Genomic DNA, 21,001 nt, shown 5'->3' with positions numbered 1-21,001 from the left:
CTGACTAAACGTTTTAAAAAACGGTATTTTGAAACGGTATTTAAAACGGGTCTGAGCCTTGACATTGCAGTAGATTACCGCTTTAAATACCGTTTAAATACCATTCACATCATTCAACCCTTTTAATCCCCTCAACACGTTTCAAGGCAGAATGCAGGGGCCAGCCTATCACAGGTCTGTAATCTGTTGTTTTTACTAAATACTGTTTCACAGCCATTCTCACTGCATAAGAAACGGCTCTGAAACGTGGAGGACTCTGCTTTTTAAACGTTTTGAAATACCGGTTATCTTTAACCGGTAAATGAACTCTGGTGCTTTCCCACTGCGGCCTTAAATGTTCATTTATTTCGCTAGTAGAAAGTAGGAGCAGTGGCCAGTGGCTGCCCCCCCAGCAGTGGAGTAACAATAGCCCCTGCAGACTGTGTGGTGGTTTGGAGGTGCCAGGTAGCAGTGGTCTATCACTACAGCCCTGCCGGGACCTGCAGATACTTGTCTACAGTCCCAGCTTTTCCTGCCTCCACTGTAGGACTGGGAGGGTCATTACTGAGTTCAGGAGTGACGGACCTGGCAGGGCCAGCGGCATCGTGTGGCCCTCCCGGCCCCCTGGAAAAGTAGTTAAGTCTCCCGCATATTCCCTGGTGTCTCCGCTTTCCCCATCCAGCTGAGGAAAATTCCAGAAGTTGAGGGTCTTTGGAGAGGGGGTGGGGCTTAAGTGATGAAATCTGCACCATTTTAGCCCTGCCCCCTTTCTGAAGATCCTCAAATTGCGGCGTTTGTATGATTTTTTTTTGTATGAGCTTGGCAGCCTCACCTCATCCCACACCCCTGACGTGCTGCATGTGTGTCTCCTCTCCGGGCTTTTCCTGAAGAGGAGATCTCAAAAGTAGCCAAGTATGCCCCATGATGAAGGTTGGCAGCCGGCCCCTGATTTCCGGTATGTCCGGAGTGGCACACTTATGTGGTTGATCTTGCGTTAGTACCACCTCTGCTCTCCTCAGATGGCTTGACCTGCACACTCCCAGTGAATCTCCGATTCGTTGCACGTGTGCCCTGCTGATAAGACGTTTCAATATGGGTGCAGTGTGTGCGGGTCACATAGGCCCCTGGGTCCAGGGGGGCCCACACACACGGCAACCATACATACTTACCCTTTCAGAGTCCTGTGGTGAAAAATTGGCTCCATGGCCATTTCCAAATATTTTGCACATGCCCCCTGGACATGTCCCTGGGAACAAGGCAGGGGCGCCATGATCCCGGAGACCTGAGCATGCGCAGTAGATCCTGGAATAATGAAAAAGTCTACTCGTCGTCAGAGAGGAGGGGCCTCTCCCCTGCCTGCTCACAATGTGCCACCTCCAGCAATGGCAGTCCTAGTGGGGCAGAGAGAGGGGGCACTTATTATCCAGGCCCAGGGCTCCTGTTACCTGGCAGCAGCAGCTTGAGCAGACCTTTCCGAACCAGTACATGCTGCTGTGTGCTGGGCCGCAGTATGGTCAGGGAGGGGCTTAAAGTGCAGTTTTTTTTCTGTATTCTAAGGGTGCATGGTCACACTTCCTGGGATTAGGCCACAATCCATGAAAAGTACCTGGGCCCAGCCAGGCTCTCTGCTGCCCTGGGCACTCCCCCAGCAGCTGGTTCTGAGCCTAGGCTAGCGCACCCAGGATGTAGTGTATAAAGGGTTCTGGGTCAATTCTGACACAACTAGGGATGGCCATCATTGCGATCACCATCGATGGTTGCCATCGATGGTGATAGTGCAACCACACATCGATGGTTGCACACTATGGAATGGATGACCATAGATGGTTTTACTTATCGATGGTCATCCATTTTCTTTGACTGAGTGGCCTCTGGGCCAATCAGAACCTGGGAGCGGGGCTATACTGGAGTCGGGGGTGGAGCTATGCTCTATGTCCCTGCCCCTTGGGGGTAAAAAACTATCCAATTATACTGTGCCATGGATGTGGAGAAACAGTCTGTTCTCCCCTATCGATGGCAAAACTATTCTATATCGACCATAAAGCATCCATGGTTATGAATCATCGATGGTTAATGACCATCCCTAGTATTCTGGGCAGTTTCCTGTCATAAACAAAAGACACAGTTATGAAGTCATGTACTGTATGCAGCCGGCTGGAACAGAAAGTAAAACTCAAATCCCAATCCGTCCTCTGTCACCGTGGCCTGGGCCTGTTCCTGTCGCTTCTCCATGCTTAGTTTACACGTGAGTTATAATCATTTTCTCATTGTAATCTGTTTGCGTAGCAGCGTTGAACTTTTGTGTGCTGGAAGATTACAAGATTTAACCCCACAGGCGTGTCGCGTGTTATCACAAGAAGCCCATAAATATCAGGCAGTATTCAGTACATAGCACAAGCATGCAGCAGGCGTTTCTCCATACTTGTCACGTGTGCATTAATAGTTGTGTATCCTTGTTTCTGACTTATCTGTGCAGTGTCTGATACATGTACTGTAATAGCGAAGTGTAACATTATCTGCAGCAGGAAGTAACCGCAGGGTTCATGATGAGGTCATGTTACTGTCACCACTTATATACCTGTCTGTATTATCCCCATATACAGCGATGAGTACGTTTATAAAAGCAACTTCCCTCCGCTATTCTCATATAGGATGTGCTTTTTTTTTAAATTGGGCTCCGTAACATCATCTTGGAATGTGTGAGAAGACCCCCCCCCCTCCCTGCCCCATCCCGGAATTTCACTTTTTTGTCCTAAATTTAACGTACAGTATGTCAACATGAACACCATCAGGGCCGAATTTAGGGGTCAGGCCGTCCCTAGGCACAACATTTTTGGCCGCCTCCCAAAGAGAATGAGCTGCAAATAGCAACGAATGAGTATAAACGCTCAGCCTGTGCCCCACCAAAAAGAGACATAATTGCTGCAGGGGGGAAGGCAGGTAGGGTAGGTGCCAGCTTAAAGCAAGAGGGAAGATAAGGTGAAGGACAAAAGGTAAATTGCCCCTCCCAGGGGATAGGCCATACTTAAGGAAGGGGGAGGATGGGGGTCATTACACTCAGAAGCAACCCCAGCAAGGATCATCCAGCAGCAAGAAAAAGGAACCAGAAATTATCCTAAGTATCTGGAAATATTTATTTACAAGTATTCCTTCTTATTATTTTACTTAATCTCCTATTCGGCAACCTGCCACCCTCTATAGTCGCCCGTCACAAACTCCCAATGTATCTTATGAATTCAATAGTCAATGCAGCATACAGAGGTTCTGGTTCTGCCTGGTCACAGTGGGAATGATTACCTTTGCTGCTCTCTTATTATGCATCTCAGTAATACCACATGCTGTTTGGGCAACTTTCCCCTAAGGAATAAGGGCACCTTATAGGGTTTGTACACCAATTACCTAACAGTACAGTTGGGATTCAGGGCAGGAGTAGTTCAATGCTGCTTAATAGGAGGTTACTACAAGGGACAAGGCCAAAATATAAGTACTTTATATATATATATATAAGGGATTTAAGATTATACTCCCTGCAACCTTTAGCAAAGCAGCAGAGAATTAGGCCCAATGGAGACAAGCAAGTTTAAAACAAGTCCCATGATCCCCCCCCCCCCACCCCCCTTAATGAAATTACTGAGGGCTTGTTTACATGACATAGCAGGGGGGATTTTCTTTGATAGAGATGATATCGCCTTTCACCCTGCATCTACTCCTCCCAACATGAACCATGAACCAGGCTGCCTAGCAATGAAAACAAATGCATAGTTTTGTACAGATAAATGTTGGAAAAACTGAATTGTTTTTTCAGTAACATAATATAATATTGCGTAGCAGCGTTATTAAGATACGGCTAATCAATAATGTAAGAGGCAGAATGCAAATATGGGAATGCATGGTTGCAAGTGTATATTTATAATGTTAATATAATGCAATATAAGGCAGGAGAATTAATATGGTGGCACATTTTTCAGCGTGCAAGGCATCATAGGATTATAATATACAGTATTAGAAAGATGTTGCTGAATGGGGGAATGATATATTGTATCAGGTTAGATTAAGCTGCATTCAGAAGTATAATATGGTGTTGCATACAAAATAGTAACTTCATTGTTACATGTTATATGTACAATCATAATGGTAGTACATGATATCAATAAGTGAATTCATTATGTTTGTGCATGTTTAGCATTTTACTTCAGTATTAGACTGAATGTTCAAATATTCTCGGTAAAGCGCTGTGCAATATCTAATGGGTATTATTAATAAGGGCACAGGGATGGAACCATAGTTCTGATAGCAACTAAGTTTGCGGTACATGCATGGCCTTCGCATGGAAGAAATATTACTGATGCTGGGTGCAAAGGTAGATGGACCCCTTAACAGATAAGGCAAAATAAATAAGTAAATAAATAAATAAAAATGGGTGTACGCATAATCTTCCCTCCAAGTCTAGCTGTTGTTAGCCAGTTTGTTTTATCTCTGTTTACAATTGTAAAGCACAACAGAATCTGCACTATATAAGACACTGTAACGGAATCTGCTGCGCTATATAAGACACTGTAACGGAATCTGCTGCGCTATATAAGACGCTGTAACGGAATCTGCTGCGCTATATAAGACGCTGTAACGGAATCTGCTGCGCTATATAAGACACTGTAACGGAATCTGCTGCGCTATATAAGACACTGTAACGGAATCTGCTGCGCTATATAAGACGTTGTAACGGAATCTGCTGCCGCTATATAAGACACTGTAACGGAATCTGCTGCGCTATATAAGACACTGTAACGGAATCTGCTGCACTATATAACACGCTGTAACGGAATCTGCTGCGCTATATAAGACGCTGTAACGGAATCTGCTGCGCTATATAAGACACTGTAACGGAATCTGCTGCGCTATATAAGACACTGTAACGGAATCTGCTGCGCTATATAAGACACTGTAACGGAATCTGCTGCGCTATATAAGACGTTGTAACGGAATCTGCTGCCGCTATATAAGACACTGTAACGGAATCTGCTGCGCTATATAAGACGCTGTAATGGAATCTGCTGCGCTATATAAGACGCTGTAACGGAATCTGCTGCGCTATATAAGACGCTGTAACGGAATCTGCTGCGCTATATAAGACGCTGTAACGGAATCTGCTGCGCTATATAAGACACTGTAACGGAATCTGCTGCGCTATATAAGACGCTGTAACGGAATCTGCTGCGCTATATAAGACGCTGTAACGGAATCTGCTGCGCTATATAAGACACTGTAACGGAATCTGCTGCGCTATATAAGACACTGTAACGGAATCTGCTGCGCTATATAAGACACTGTAACGGAATCTGCTGCGCTATATAAGACGCTGTAACGGAATCTGCTGCGCTATATAAGACACTGTAACAGAATCTGCTGCGCTATATAAGACACTGTAACGGAATCTGCTGCGCTATATAAGACACTGTAACGGAATCTGCTGCGCTATATAAGACACTGTAACGGAATCTGCTGCGCTATATAAGACACTGTAACGGAATCTGCTGCACTATATAAGACACTGTAACGGAATCTGCTGCGCTATATAAGACACTGTAACGGAATCTGCTGCGCTATATAAGACACTGTAACGGAATCTGCTGCGCTATATAAGACACTGTAACGGAATCTGCTGCGCTATATAAGACACTGTAACGGAATCTGCTGCGCTATATAAGACACTGTAACGGAATCTGCTGCGCTATATAAGACACTGTAACGGAATCTGCTGCGCTATATAAGACACTGTAACGGAATCTGCTGCACTATATAAGACACTGTCACGGAATCTGCTGCGCTATATAAGACACTGTAACAGAATCTGCTGCGCTATATAAGATGCTGTAACGGAATATGCTGTGCTATATAAGACGCTGTAACGGAATCTGCTGCGCTATATAAGACACTGTAACGGAATCTGCTGCGCTATATAAGACACTGTAACGGAATCTGCTGCGCTATATAAGACACTGTAACGGAATCTGCTGCGCTATATAAGACACTGTAACGGAATCTGCTGCGCTATATAAGACACTGTAACGGAATCTGCTGCGCTATATAAGACACTGTAACGGAATCTGCTGCGCTATATAAGACACTGTAACGGAATCTGCTGCACTATATAAGACACTGTCACGGAATCTGCTGCGCTATATAAGACACTGTAACAGAATCTGCTGCGCTATATAAGACGTTGTAACGGAATCTGCTGCCGCTATATAAGACACTGTAACGGAATCTGCTGCGCTATATAAGACGCTGTAATGGAATCTGCTGCGCTATATAAGACGCTGTAATGGAATCTGCTGCGCTATATAAGACACTGTAACGGAATCTGCTGCGCTATATAAGACGCTGTAACGTAATCTGCTGCGCTATATAAGACACTGTAACGGAATCTGCTGCACTATATAAGATGCTGTAACGGAATCTGCTGCGCTATATAAGACACTGTAACGGAATCTGCTGCGCTATAAAAGACACTGTAACGGAATCTGCTGCGCTATATAAGACGTTGTAACGGAATCTGCTGCCGCTATATAAGACACTGTAACGGAATCTGCTGCGCTATATAAGACGCTGTAATGGAATCTGCTGCGCTATATAAGACGCTGTAACGGAATCTGCTGCGCTATATAAGACACTGTAACGGAATCTGCTGCGCTATATAAGACACTGTAACGGAATCTGCTGCGCTATATAAGACACTGTAACGGAATCTGCTGCACTATATAAGAAACTGTAACGGAATCTGCTGCGCTATATAAGATACTGTAACGGAATCTGCTGCGCTATATAAGACACTGTAACGGAATCTGCTGCCGCTATATAAGACACTGTAACGGAATCTGCTGCCGATATATAAGAATCTGTTAATAAATCAATAAATAAACTGCACAGTACAGGTAACTGCTCAGTGGGCATTAGCTTGCCAATTAGGAGGAATGTGCTGGAAATTCTGACATGGAATAAGCAAAGCACAATAATTATAAGAAAAGCTGTGTCATTTTATGTAACTTGGGTAGTAAACCATCATAGCTGCAATAATGACAGGTATCAGAAGGGTGCAAGCAGACATATGCGCAGTGCACCTGCCAGCAATGTGGTGGCAAAATCTTATAACCTTTATGCAAATACGAGGGATAACAGCCCCTTCGACAACATGCTAGCAGTTTAGCAACCCCAATTTTCATTAGGAAATTGGGTTCTCTGTTTAAGCTTAGTACAAGTTCTCTATCATGGTCATTTAGAACAAAGGTAATGAACTATTTACTGAATAAGTTTAGTGAAATGTCTAATGCCAATGGGGCTTAAGGGGACGTTACAAATTCCATGGGGGTAGTTATCAGCACAAATTCAGTCACTTGTATATGGATAGAGGCAGTTTAAGAAACGGAAAAAGGAGAATGCATGGAGGTGGCATTATAGGATTATTGCTCAGGTTTGGGAGGCTGCATGGTCCAACGTATATTTACACACAGTACAAACTAACATGCTTTATGTCACCTCGCAGTGCAACCCTTCTTCTTCCACATGCAGATGCCTAATGATCGGAGGAAGCTGGCAGGCTGATGACCTGGACGGACACTGTGCTACGACAATGCAGAAAGCGTAGTATGCAAAAGTACTCTTCCTTGACAGGAAGGAGGGGTGAAGCTAGCATGGCCATTCATGGGGCCCCAGGAAAGAACACGTTAAGGCCAGCATGGAGGAGGTATGAGGTACCCGGCATGCAGGCAAGAGGAGGGTCTGCTACTGGAGCTGTCCCCAATAATGCTTCACATACAACAGCACATACAGCACCAGGGGCCAGTACTGCAAATACAGGCACGCATATACACACTGCGGCAAAGGGCACCCAGCAAAGGAATGCTACAAGAGAGCAGGGGGTTACACAGTGCCTAAAACAGAAGGACATCAGCGCAATAAGTAAGGCCGCAACCCCGATACAACTAAAAAACATGCAAAAATGGCTAGGATGGTACCACAATAAAGAAGATGCAGTGTTTCTGGAGAAGGAACCCCCTTTACAGCAGCTGGTAGTGCCCCCCTTGGGGGTAGTACCAAAAAAGATGCCTGGAAAATTCATATAAATACAGCACATGTCATACCCCGCAGGAGGGTCGGTAAACGATGCTATAGGAAAACAGCAGTGCAGCGTGGCTTACCAGTCTTTTGAGGACGTGCTCAAAATAGTGCGCAGCTGCGGGGAAGTGGCCCTTATGGGGAAGATAGATATCGAATCAGCATTCAGGCTCCTTCTGCTTCACCCCCAGAGTCAAAGATTCATGGGCCTCAAATTTGAAGGCAGTTATTTCATTGACCTATGCTTACCAATGGGCTGCGCCATTTCATGCGCTTTCTTCGTAAAATTCAGTACGTTCCTGCACTGGTGCGTGGAAGCAGGAACAGGTAGTAAGACTATGGCACACTACTTGGGCGACTTTCTAATGGTCGGCCAGGCTAATACCGATAGACGCGAGCAGCTGCTCAAATCCTCCCAGGTGCTATTCCACACGTTTGGGGTACCAATAGCAACCGAAAAAACGGAAGGACCAACAACAAGGCTCTCCTACCTAGGCATAGAAATAGACACCTCAGACAAGACGTTTATGTTACCAGAAGACAAGGTGTCCAACCTCCTGGGGAAGATTAGCGAGCACGCAAGGGCAAAGAAATTGACACTAAAACAGCTCCAATCATTGCTAAGTTCACTAAACTTTGCGTGCAGGATGATCCCCATGGGCAGAATCTTCTGTCGCAAACTGGAAAGGGCCACAGCGGGGACGAAAAGGGGCATCACTTAGGTAACAGCAGAGATTAGAGAAGACATGCTCATGTGGGAAACCTTTTTCTAGAAAGTCAATGGAGTAAGGATCAGGCCAGCAGCACCTGTGCCAAACAAGAAGCTGCAACTATACACTGATGCAGCGGGGTCATGGGGCTTCGGAGATTACCTAGAGGGAGAATGGTGCGCTGCACTGTGGCCCCAGAGCTGGGCAGAGGAGGGGCTGACTAAGAACTTGCTGCTTCTGGAGCTGTTCCCAATAATAGTAGCCATGGAATTATGGGGCAGCAGGTTAGCCAACAAGGAGATAACTTTCTGGTGTGACAACTTGGGGTGGTGCAGGCGGTCAACAAGGAAAGGCCTCCTCCCCGCCAGCGATTAACCTGATCAGGCACCTGGTATTGGGGTGTCTGCAACACAACATTAACTTCCGTGCCAGGTGTAGACAACAAAATAGCCGATGCCCTCTCCAGGGGAAAATGCGAAGCCTTTAGGGAGGCAGCACCGCAGGCTCAGCTGCAAGGTCTAACCTGTCCTCCTCACTTATGGCAGATTGTGAAGACGAGGTGAACAAGACGGTGAGGGATTCATTGGCAACCCTTGCTACAGGCCACTCCCACCCACAACCCATGTTACCACAACAACAGGCAACAAAGGTCAGAGCACAGTATGGACAAGAACATAGCTCGGTCACAGCCATCTGGGCAGAGAGTAAGCTGGGGACTAGGACACCAGCAGGCATTAGGGGACAGAAAAACCCATCAGACTAGAGTCCAGGGCGAGGTAGGGTCACGGTAGGGTGGCGGGCTACGGTCCTAGGACCTAGCGTTGGCGGAAGTACTGCGGGCCAGCCAAGGTGGGCGCCAGGCCTGGCGTCAGGGGGCAAAACGGGATCACCTGTCGGTTACAGGTTGTCAGTTGCGAGAAGGGGATCCCGGCCCCCCAGGCGGTTACATGATTCAGTTGATAAGGGCTGGCGGACCGCAGTGCTATCTTTGCCACCCAAATTAAGTAACAGTAAATCTGAAATCAAGTTAATAAATTGTGACCATTTAATTTGCCAAAAATACTAGACTCCGACTGGTTATTTCAGGTACAAGGGGAAGGTTACAAAAGGGGAAAGAAGGGGACGAGATGGTGCTTTGGGTTCAAGGTTTGTTGACTGGTGAGGGGCATCAGGCGCTCAGCGGTTTAAAGAGAATGAGCTGCAAATAGCAACGAATGAGTATAAACGCTTAGCCTGGGCCCCACAAAAAAGAGACATAAATGCTGCAGGGGGGAAGGCAGGTAGGGTAGGTGCCAGCTTAAAGCAAGAGGGAAGATAAGGTGAAGGATAAAAGGTAAATGGCCCCTCCCCAGGGGATAGGCCATACTTAAGGAAGGGGGAGGATGGGGGTCATTACACTCAGAAGCAACACCAGCAAGGATCCCACCCACCCACCCCAAGAGGAAGAAGGAACAACATTAAGCAACTTCAAGAAGGCAAAGCAACAGACGGAAGTACTGCAGACCAGCCATGGTATGGCGCTAGGCCTGGCGTCGGGGGCGGAAGTACTGCGGGCCAGCCAAGGTGGGCGCCAGGTCTGGCGTCAGGGGGCAAAACGGGATCACCCAGCGGTTACAGGTTGTCAGTTGCGAGAAGGGGATCCCGGCCCCCCAGGCGGTTACATGATTCAGTTGTGAGAAGGGCTGGTGGACCGCAGTGCTACATTTGCCACCCAAATTAAGTAACAGTAAATTTGCAGGAAGGGGGTCATTACACTCAGAAGCAAACCCCCACAAGGATCCCACCCACCCACCACAAGAGGAAGAAGGAACAACATTAAGCAACTTCAAGAAGGCAAAGCAGCAGACGGAAGTACTGCGGACCAGCCATGGTATGGCGCTAGGCCTGGCGTCGGGGGCGGAAGTACTGCGGGCCAGCCAAGGTGGGCGCCAGGCCTGGCGTCGGGGGGCAAAACGGGATCACCTGTCGGTTACAGGTTGTCAGTTGCGAGAAGGGGATCCCGGCCCCCCAGGCGGTTACATGATTCAGTTGATAAGGGCTGGCGGACCGCAGTGCTATCTTTGCCACCCAAATTAAGTAACAGTAAATCTGAAATCAAGTTAATAAATTGTGACCATTTAATTCGCCAAAAATACTAGACTCTGACTGGTTATTTCAGGTACAAGGGGAAGGTTACAAAAGGGGAAAGAAGGGGAGGAGATGGTGCTTTGGGTTCAAGGTTTGTTGACTGGTGAGGGGCATCAGGCGCTCAGCGGTTTAAATGACTGCACATGCACAGCCGCTATTTCCCAAGAATTCTGCGATATCACATTCTGCTTCAATGCAATTGCATTATCATTACCTGATTTTGGGGGCACTGCAAATTAGCAGGCCAGCAATCTGAATAACCCCCAGAGTCACGCTTTTGTGGCACCTTTATAATAGTTATAATAATATAATCACCCCCCTCCTATGAGCACATTTCTGGCAGAGGCCAAACAGGCTGGTACAATGTTACTATCAGGGCCTCCTGGCTTGGTCCAAGTCTGCTGCTCACTCAGCAGCTAGAGAAATCATAAAATGTCCGCCCCCATAGATGGCTGTCAGCGACCAATGAGGAGCCAAGTTACTTTTCCCATGCACCAAGAGGCTGGAAAGTGAAAATGGGCGTGGCTTATCGAGTCATTGGACAGGGGAGAAGCTGCTGGTTCCCTGGAGGAGAGAGACAGATAGCAGAGGTGAGGAGTTGCTTAGAGTAGGGGAGAAGTCTGCTTCTTCCTGTCTTCTCCAAACTTTCAGAAGCCAGGTGCAGTACAGAACTTGCTGGGAGATAATACACACACACACACACACAACACACACACACTCACACACACACACACACACAAAACACACAACACAAATGTGCAGTTCTTTGCAATTTGCATGTGATTTGAAGGTATGTACACACTGGCCTATATTTTAGCCATTTAACTGAACGACCGATATATCGATGCCCCATCGGCCAGTGTGTTTCAGCGATGTATCTGTGAACACCGTTGTTCACAGATATATTGCGTCGGCTGTGCAACACATATATCTAAAGATATATCTGCGCACAATGCCGTGTGTCCGGGCGATCCACCAACAGTGGTGCCGGGAGCCGCCAGTGATTGACAAATGAGTGGGCGGGCACATGCGAAAGCACCAGCCCATTTGTGATGTCAGTCCCCATGGATTGAACAACGTGTCTGGAGAATGCGCTGGCCGATCCGTCTGTAGATATATCTAGCAGTGTGTCCCCATTCGGACTGATTCAGACCTGGTCGCTGTTGGGTGAGCCCCTGCGACCAGTTAGCCGCCGCCCAGGCAGAGTGAGATCCTCCCACCATGTGCCAGTCTGAGGATGGGTCGCTGATCGCCAGCCGTCTGTAAATCCATTCGCAACTCACTCCCCATCCAATGGTTTTCCCAGTGTGTGCAAGTGTGCGCAACCCTGCAACCGAATCAGGCTGACTGAGGGCGGAGCTAACGTCACACCCCCCCTGTGCTTTTCAGGGCACGCCCACAAAATCTCTGGTTACCACCCACAAGCGGCGGCTTCCTGTCCGTCAAATTGCGGGGGAGGGGGGGGGGCAGCAATCAGGTCTGATCCAGGCCCTACCTGTGTGTGAGTAACGTGTTCATTCTAGGTCAACTTTGGCATATTGTCATTGTGCTCTAGGTCGGCATTGACAAAAGGTCGACATAAGCAAGAGATGGGGCAAAGGTCGACATATGAAAATGTTGAAATGGGTTTTTCACGATAATTTGTTTTATTTTTTTGGACTTCTGGTTGGGAACGGGATACGGTCATTAGGTCGACATGCATTGGGTCAACGCCATTAGGTCAACATGCAGAAAGGTTGACTTGGGTGTAGTTCGATATGTCATTAGGTCGACACAAGCATTAGCTTGACATGGGCAAGGTTGACATTCAAAAGGTCGACATGGGGTTTTTCCACTGTTTTTTTTTTGAGCCGACAGGCGGGATTTCATGCCCTACCATCCATTAGGGCGAGGTGGGAGAATAAAATAGTGTGCCGAGCGGACTCGGTGCTACATTTCAGTGTCCATGTCGACAGTGTTGACATTCGGGTAAAAAAACCCATGTCGACGTTTTGACAGTCTACCTTGCCCATGTCAACCTAATGATTGTGTTGACCTAATGACATGTTGACCTACACCCATGTCAACCTAGCCCATGTTGACCTTTCTGCATGTCAACCTAATGGTGTCGAATGCATGTCGACCTAACTGCTGTAGACCTAATAATCCATACACTTGGGAACGGTGCGGTAGCAGGCGTGACGACTGGCCCGGAGCATGGAGAAGGAAGCGCTACACTAATCGGGGGTCCACATGGCTCAGGTGTTGACATTCAAACAAAATAATTGAAAAACTCATGTCGGCGGTTTCTTGTGCATGTCAGCCTTTTGTCAACATCGGCTTATTGCTTGTCGACTTAGACACTGTTGACACTTTGATCAACACCCAACACAGAGTATTGTGTTACATGGGTGTGGATTATTATTATCTAGGTTGACAGTCAACATGTCACCCACCATTGGTCGATGTAAACTGTCGACACGGTCTAGGTCGATGTATAAATGGTTAACACAGGAAAATGTCGACACATTTTTCAAATTTTTAGTGGCTTTGTCGACATCTGTTGACATGGACACCGTATTAGTGTACCGCCTGCCCTTGCTTCAGGCTATAATCTAACTCTGTGCCCACTTGGATTGTGAAGTAAGAATAAGTCGGTTAATAAAAAACTCATGAAAAACTCATGTCAACCTTTTCTTCTGTCAATCTTTTTCTTGTGTCGACCTTTTGTCAATGTGGGCTCCGATTTTATCTCCTCCTCAGGCTTACTGCATCTGCCCCATATACCCCTTTCCCATTGCAAATGCCGGGTCGCACCTGGGACTTGGACTGGGGTCAGTCCCGGGATCGACCCGGCATCTGCAATGTTTAGCCCCCACAGCGACCCGGCAATAAGCTGCAAAGGGGGTTTGTGAGTCATCAGTGACTGTAACACATCAATATGACATAAGTGGAGAAATATCTGTATTAGTCTAGCAGCTCCTTTTCTTGTGGCCCCTATGACAGCTGGAGCCCCCTGGTCACTGCCTCCAATGTCTCTGAGAGTTAAACCACTAAGCCCTAGGTAGTAGATTGCCCATATTTTATTGTTTTTCTGTTTATCTGTCCTGCAGGACATGGCTCCACCCAGAAAGCGCTGTAAGAAACTATCCCTAACTACAAGTGAGGTTACGGGCCTAGAACCAGCAAGAGAAGAAATTGCTCTACATGCCCTGGAATCTGGAAATGAGACTAAACCTGTAGAGTCCAGTGGGGCTCTTGTGGTCCAAGAGACCCGTGAAATTCCACAGAAAGGGCAACTGGCGAATATTTACAACTTAAACCCCGTGTATCATATACACCAGTATGACGACATAGACATCTGCTCAAACTACCTGGTTGGGCGTTGTCCTCAGTTACTTCTTTGCCCAAAACATCACACGGCTTTACCATACGAATGGCAACTAAGGGACAAAAGCACAAACACATGGCGTAGCATGAAAGACAAGGCTCAGCAAGTCCTGGAGAGACTGTACAGCGACCCCGCTAAGGCACTAGTGATGGGAGTACACCGGTAAGTTACTTATCACTTTATGTCCTATTACTACTCTGACTGTAGGTTCCTTCTCCTCTTTTCCCATGAATGACCTCTACATGGCTCTTCTCTTCCTACCCAGGGGCTCTGAGATCCAAATTGACCTCACGTGTATGATGGTCCACAACAGTCAAGTGTTCGATTGTGTCCGACGTCTCTCCACCTCCAGGTGTTCCAAAGTGGAGTTCCATACCATCTACAAGTACTACTATGAGGAGAAAGATGACGTCTGGAAGGAATATGGTCCGGTAAAGGATGGCGAGATTGTTGTCATGTGTCAGGGTGTCATATGAATCACTATTGACCTAGTCCGAGAGTGTAAATGTCCTTAAATCACTCTAATGCAAGTTGGCACGGATATCGAGTAGAACATAGCAGCGAATATACCAGGGGTGTTTTATGGAGGAGACCCATGTGCAGCCTCCTCCATCTGGGCCCCCTCCTTACTAGCCATCAGCAATGTAGAGTCTGAGAACTTGGGGCCTGTTCCCGATAATAACCCCACAGCAGAACCCAATATTAAATCTCACTTTTATTACCAAAAAGCTATCAACCTGACAGCCACCACACTGGGGTTCTGTCCTGGCCTTGGTTGGGCTGAGCTTAATGCTTTGGCCTTGGGACCTTAAGTAATAAGTGCCCCCCAGCTGTGGAATTACCCTGATGACTGTTGGAGGCCGATGCTGGTTTTAAAAATATGGTGGGACCGCTACCTCTTTTGTCCCCTTGTATTTATGGAACCAGGACCGGTCCCGGAGCCCGTTGATGATTTTTAAAATACAGGGGAAGCCCAGTCAAATTTTCCCCTGTATTTCTGAAACCAGGCCGGTAAATTTGGCAGTCAAATACCCATGCCTTCACTATCGGAAAATATGAATCCTATCCTAGGTAACTTTGTCGAGTTCTCAGGCCGAAATCCGGCCGATCGTGGCCAATCCCATCATATAGCCACTATCCAGACACAATACATTCATTTCTAGAAGCAGAGTTATAATGCCCCATGGGCCCCACTTGCCCCACCCTTGTTCCGCCCTCCTCCTTTCCTATCCACCCTTTGTTTCCTCATGCAGGATTTTATGACGTGCATAGAAGATGGCCTGATGGACAATTGTGAAGAGGTCTTCTTTAAGAGAGTCGGGTTCGCCTATTCTCTTCATCTGACAAACATGGTCCAAACGAACCTAGATACCGGCACCGAGAGGAAGATGAGGAGAAGACCAGTATTCAGATCTCCTGACTTACTGACACTGAAGCTCTGGTGAGAAGGGAATTTTAGACGTGATTCTACAAACATTGGCAGAACAATTTATGGGTTACACACCTGACTGACAGAAATGTTGCTTACATTTTGTTACCTGCATCCAACCTACAACTTTCTGTAGAGGTATTAAATAATTGACAAAAGGCAGCTTGGAGGCGCTGGGTGGGCCTATTGATTCCTGAAGATTCTTGTCTGGGATCCCATCACGCCTTCTTCCATTATAAATGTCCCTCCCAAAATGGCCACTGCCTCATAGGAGACAGTTATTCAGGAGGCTAGAGGCGGCAGCGGCCATTTTTGGAGGGACATTTTTAATTGGGACATGCGTGACAGACAGTTGGCCCTTCCTAATGTCCCTGATCAGTAGATGGGAAATAGTAACCTTCATTTAAATATTTATAGTAATAAATCAATAATACACAGTGCTCCTGCTGATCACATAATACAAAGGGCTTTATTCTGATTCACTCGCACACTCTGCACATGTTACATCTGCCCCACCTGCAGTGCACATGGTTTTGTCCATTTGAGAAGGAATTTGCCTCTAAGAGTGACTTTCCTGTTTACTCAAGCATTTCCTTCATTCCTTTAAGTATTGTTTATGAAAAGCATTTCTGTACTTCTTTGTTCCTGTACTGTATTACATTCATTCTATCTGCTAAGCGCCTTGAGTCCTATTGGAGAAAGAGCACTATATAAATAAAATTATTATTATTATTATTACTTTAGAGACTGTACAAAGAAGGGCCACTAAAATGGTGCATGGCCTACATCACAAAACGTACCAGGAAAGACTTATACCCCTTTCACATCCGCAGACCCGGGTCATACCCGGGAATGTGTTTCCGGATGCTTCCCAGGACACTACCCGGGAATGTACCCTTTCACACTAGCCACCTGACCCGGAATGAAGTTGGGCGGGTGGCGTCATCTGGAGGCTTGGCCGGGGTGGTGCTGGGAGGTGTCAGCACCTCCCAGCGGCGCATTTTCACTGCAGTGAATGGGATCTGGGTCACGCTGACCCGGAATACACGTTCACACTGACCGCATCCCGTGTCGATTCCGGGTTCTACCCAGGTCAGGACCGGGGTAGAAATCCCGGAATGCTGAACACAGGATATTTGTCCAAGACCCTTTCACATTGAGCTAAATCCTGGGTTGATGCGCGTTCATGTGCAAAAACCCGGGATATTTTTGCAAGTGTGAAAGAGGTATAAAAGATCTTAATATGTATAGTTTGGTGCAGAGAAGGGAAAGTGGGGACATGATAGAAACTTTTCACATATATCAAGGGTTTTACCAAGGTACAGGTGGGAGACATTCTTCACAGGAAGAGGAGCAGCAGAACACGAGGACATGCACTGAGACTAGAGGGAGGAAGGTACAGGTGGGAGACATTCTTCACAGGAAGAGGAGCAGCAGAACACGAGGACATGCACTGACACTAGAGGGAGGAAGGTACAGGTGGGAGACATTCTTCACAGGAAGAGGAGCAGCAGAACACGAGGACATGCACTGACACTAGAGGGAGGAAGGTACAGGTGGGAGACATTCTTCACAGGAAGAGGAGCAGCAGAACACGAGGACATGCACTGACACTAGAGGGAGGAAGGTACAGGTGGGAGACATTCTTCACAGGAAGAGGAGCAGCAGAACACGAGGACATGTACTGACACTAGAGGGAGGAAGGTACAGGTGGGAGACATTCTTCACAGGAAGAGGAGCAGCAGAACACGAGGACATGCACTGACACTAGGGGGAGGAAGGTACAGGTGGGAGACATTCTTCACAGGAAGAGGAGCAGCAGAACACGAGGACATGCACTGACACTAGGGGGAGGAAGGTACAGGTGGGAGACATTCTTCACAGGAAGAGGAGCAGCAGAACACGAGGACATGCACTGACACTAGGGGGAGGAAGGTACAGGTGGGAGACATTCTTCACAGGAAGAGGAGCAACAGAACACGAGGACATGCACTGACACTAGGGGGAGGAAGGTACAGGTGGGAGACATTCCTCACAGGAAGAGGAGCAGCAGAACACGAGGACATGCACTGACACTAGGGGGAGGAAGGTACAGGTGGGAGACATTCTTCACAGGAAGAGGAGCAGCAGAACACGAGGACATGCACTGACACTAGAGGGAGGAAGGTACAGGTGGGAGACATTCCTCACAGGAAGAGGAGCAGCAGAACACGAGGACATGCACTGACACTAGGGGGAGGAAGGTACAGGTGGGAGACATTCTTCACAGGAAGAGGAGCAGCAGAACACGAGGACATGCACTGACACTAGAGGGAGGAAGGTACAGGTGGGAGATATTCCTCACAGGAAGAGGAGCAGCAGAACACGAGGACATGCACTGACACTGGTGGTGGGAGGTTCAGGGGAAATCTGAGGGAAAATTACTCCACAGAAAGGGTAGTGGACAAGTGCAATAACCTCCAATCAGAGGTGGTAGAGGCTAGGGGCCAGATGTATCAAGCTTAAAAAGTGATAAAATGGAGAGTAGACAGTAGAACAATGTAAACATGCATGCTATACACATAAGGATATCTTTAGGTAACAATATGGTAAAAATAAGCGGCAGAGTAGATGGGACGAATGGTTCTTGTCTGCCATCAATCTCTATTGCTGGCTCTACTGGAGTCAGTAAATCTAGTGTTTCAGGGCTGCTTAAAACTCACAGCAAAATAAATAAAAAATGACAAACACAGATCTGTGTCACCAGAATGGACGGGGAAATTCTGCTGGAAATGACTGATAGAAACTGTCATTAAATAGCTGTTTTGGCTGTTTTAGGACACTCTCCAGTTGCCTGCCCCCTGTTCGCTCCCCGGGCTCAGCTGCACAGTGGAACCAGCACAGCACTGCTGGAAGCATCTTCCCCGACACCTGGCTGATAACGGACACCTCGCTCATTTACGAGAAGATCCAGCTGACGTTTGCCGACAGAGAGTTCTCGGCTGTGTATAGGTACTTCCACAAGACAATGCCGGAGCACAGCTATATCATCCACCAGATCCACCGGATACAGAACTACTTCCAGTGGGAGAAATATCTCAGGTGAGATTGACGGCTTAAATAATATTTCATTTGATATTGGCCCGAAGCCAAGGTCTACAAGCATTGCCGACACCACATGCATGAAGGTCAACATACCTGCAGGTCGATATGCATGAATGTTGACATGGGGTTAGGTCGACAGGGTCATAAGTTCGACACATCATTAGGTCAACATGGGCAAGGTCAACATGGTGGTTTTCACTGTTTTCGTTGCCGACATGTGCCGACAGGCGGTATTTTATGCCCTACCATCCACTGGGGTGTGGTGGGAGATAAAATAGTGTGCCCGAAGCATGTCCACTGTGTCGTCATTCGGGAAAAAAACGTGAAAAACCCCATGTCGACATTTTGACTGTCGATCTTACCCATGTCGACCTAATGCTTGTGTGGGCCATGTCAACCTAAATGATGTAAATGACATTTGTGGTTCCTTCCTACAGGAAGAGGGCGTACATGTCTCGGCGTCCCGGCGGCTCAGAGAAGAGCACATTGGAACGCTATCTTTTCCACGGCACAAAGGCGGCCAACGTAGAGGCCATTTGCAAGCAGAACTTTGACCCCCGTGTGAGCAGGGTGACTGTATTTGGTAAAGGCTGCTACTTCGCCATGGACGCCCGGAATTCTCATGACTATTCTCAAGCCACCATGTTTGGGAGCCGCTTCATGTTCCTCGCCAAGGTGCTCCCGGGGCGCCCTGCTGTTGGCCAAGCTTCGTACGTGCGTCCACCACCTATAAGTGCTGAGGACCCCACCCAGGGTCTCCTCTATGACTCTTGTGTGAACAAACTCCAAAACCCAAATATGTTTGTTGTGTTCGATAATGACCAGTTCTACCCGTCCTTTCTCATCATATACCGTGTGGTGCAGAACGTGGTCCTACTGGACTAAGGACCCTTATTCCCAGGGCCGTTCTTTCATTATTGCAAGCTCCCCTCGGGGTCTTTCATGTTTATATTTGCCGACCGACTGTACATCACCGGATACTTCCCTCGCTCTTCCAACAGCAGGTGTACCGGACTTCAGCCGGTAGATGCCCCTTAGTTGTTTACGTGTGGAATAAGTTCTTGTTTAATAAGATACAAGCAACATAAATCTGTTCTGGTTAAAAACGTGATTCCTGTTACTCCAGTGTTATAAGATTCTTATCTCAGTGCCTAAAATAAAACTGAGAGCGACATATAGTGGTGAATGTCCCATTTTTTAAGGTTCCGGTTTACAATGCGATCTGGGGGGAATTTTAATATGTGATGCTATTGGCGGAATGTATCATCCCCCATGCGCAGGGACAGGGTTCCGAACGGAGCCCGTCCCTGCAATGTGCTGAGCTGGGGGTCTGCTCATGCTCGGTTAGCGCTGACCCCCCATCAACCACGTGGCCCGGCGTCAGTGCGGTATATAGCCCATAGGCTACAATGGACTACCGTCATCTCAGAATGGCGGTAGCCCATGGATGCAAAGCGATGCTGCCCGATGTTGATACATCGGGCAGCTTCGCATCCCCCATAGAGACCTATGGGGGATGCGGCCGATGGCGGTGCAGGAGGGATGGCAGCAGGGATTGGAGATTCCTGCTGCGGTCCCTCCTACATACATTCCAGCGATATGTCTCTTATAACCTTATGTTCCTTACTCCACCAAACACGAGAGGCGCCGATGTACAGGAGACCGCACATCACAACCTCCGCACTTTGCAGGATCTGTATTACAGTACATCCTGCAGCCCCTCCTGCTCCCCGGTTCCAGTCCAATGCACACAGGACTGCACTTTTCACACAATTTATATTAAAGATGGCCGCCATCGACCAATGGGGAGCCAAGTTACTTTTCCCATGAATTCAAGAGGCTGGAAAGTGAACAGGGGCGTGGCTTGTTGGGTAATTTGACAGGAAAAGCTGCCGGTTCCCTGGAGGAGAGAGAGACATATAGCAGAGCGGTGAGGAGTTCTCCCGTCTTCTAGAACCTGTCAGAAGCCAGGTGCAGTAATTGACTTGGTGGGAGGAGGTGCTTCTAGCACAGTGTGGTCTGTACTTCAGCACTGATATGCAGATCAGGCCTGTTCTAGAAGCACCACAACAGAGAGTGACACCCCAGGCAGGGAAGAGAGACTGCAAGGACTTTTCAAGATGCAAGGTGCTAGATTGATCACAATGTGTATGTATATATGTATCCCACCACACCCCACTTCCTAAACCT

General features: G+C 47.6%; 1 protein-coding gene across 4 annotated transcripts; it reads left to right on the top strand.

Annotated features, from left to right (window-relative positions):
- Window positions 1–2,194: 2,194 nt before the first annotated feature.
- Window positions 2,195–19,958, top strand: LOC146075916 (protein mono-ADP-ribosyltransferase TIPARP-like). 4 transcript variants are annotated; one of them, XM_083185605.1, is made up of 6 exons: window positions 2,195–2,224; window positions 14,021–14,460; window positions 14,564–14,729; window positions 15,552–15,739; window positions 18,545–18,808; window positions 19,249–19,958. In XM_083185605.1, the coding sequence occupies exons 1-6, from the start codon at window positions 2,210–2,212 to the stop codon at window positions 19,694–19,696; spliced, it is 1,521 nt and encodes a 506-aa protein (XP_083041731.1). In that variant the 5' UTR covers window positions 2,195–2,209; the 3' UTR covers window positions 19,697–19,958. The 4 variants fall into 4 exon arrangements, with proteins under 4 accessions (XP_083041731.1, XP_083041730.1, XP_083041732.1 ...); XM_083185604.1 differs by lacking the exon at window positions 2,195–2,224 and adding an exon at window positions 11,398–11,518; XM_083185606.1 differs by lacking the exon at window positions 2,195–2,224 and adding an exon at window positions 11,480–11,586.
- Window positions 19,959–21,001: the final 1,043 nt, after the last annotated feature.

This window comes from Crinia signifera, chromosome 4 (assembly GCF_055691185.1).
Source record: "Crinia signifera chromosome 4, ASM5569118v1, whole genome shotgun sequence".
Lineage (NCBI taxonomy): Eukaryota > Metazoa > Chordata > Amphibia > Anura > Myobatrachidae > Crinia > Crinia signifera.
This window is presented reverse-complemented; position numbering and strand designations above follow the sequence as displayed.

Excerpts from the sequence above, each read along its gene's own strand:
- LOC146075916 (XM_083185604.1), top strand. The coding sequence starts at position 11,444 with ATGGGCGTGGCTTATCGAGTCATTGGACAGGGGAGAAGCTGCTGGTTC. Across the intron at positions 11,519-14,020 it reads GAGAGAGACAGATAGCAGAG|GACATGGCTCCACCCAGAAA; the intron begins GTGAGGAGTTGC and ends TCTGTCCTGCAG. Across the intron at positions 14,730-15,551 it reads TCTGGAAGGAATATGGTCCG|GATTTTATGACGTGCATAGA; the intron begins GTAAAGGATGGC and ends TTCCTCATGCAG.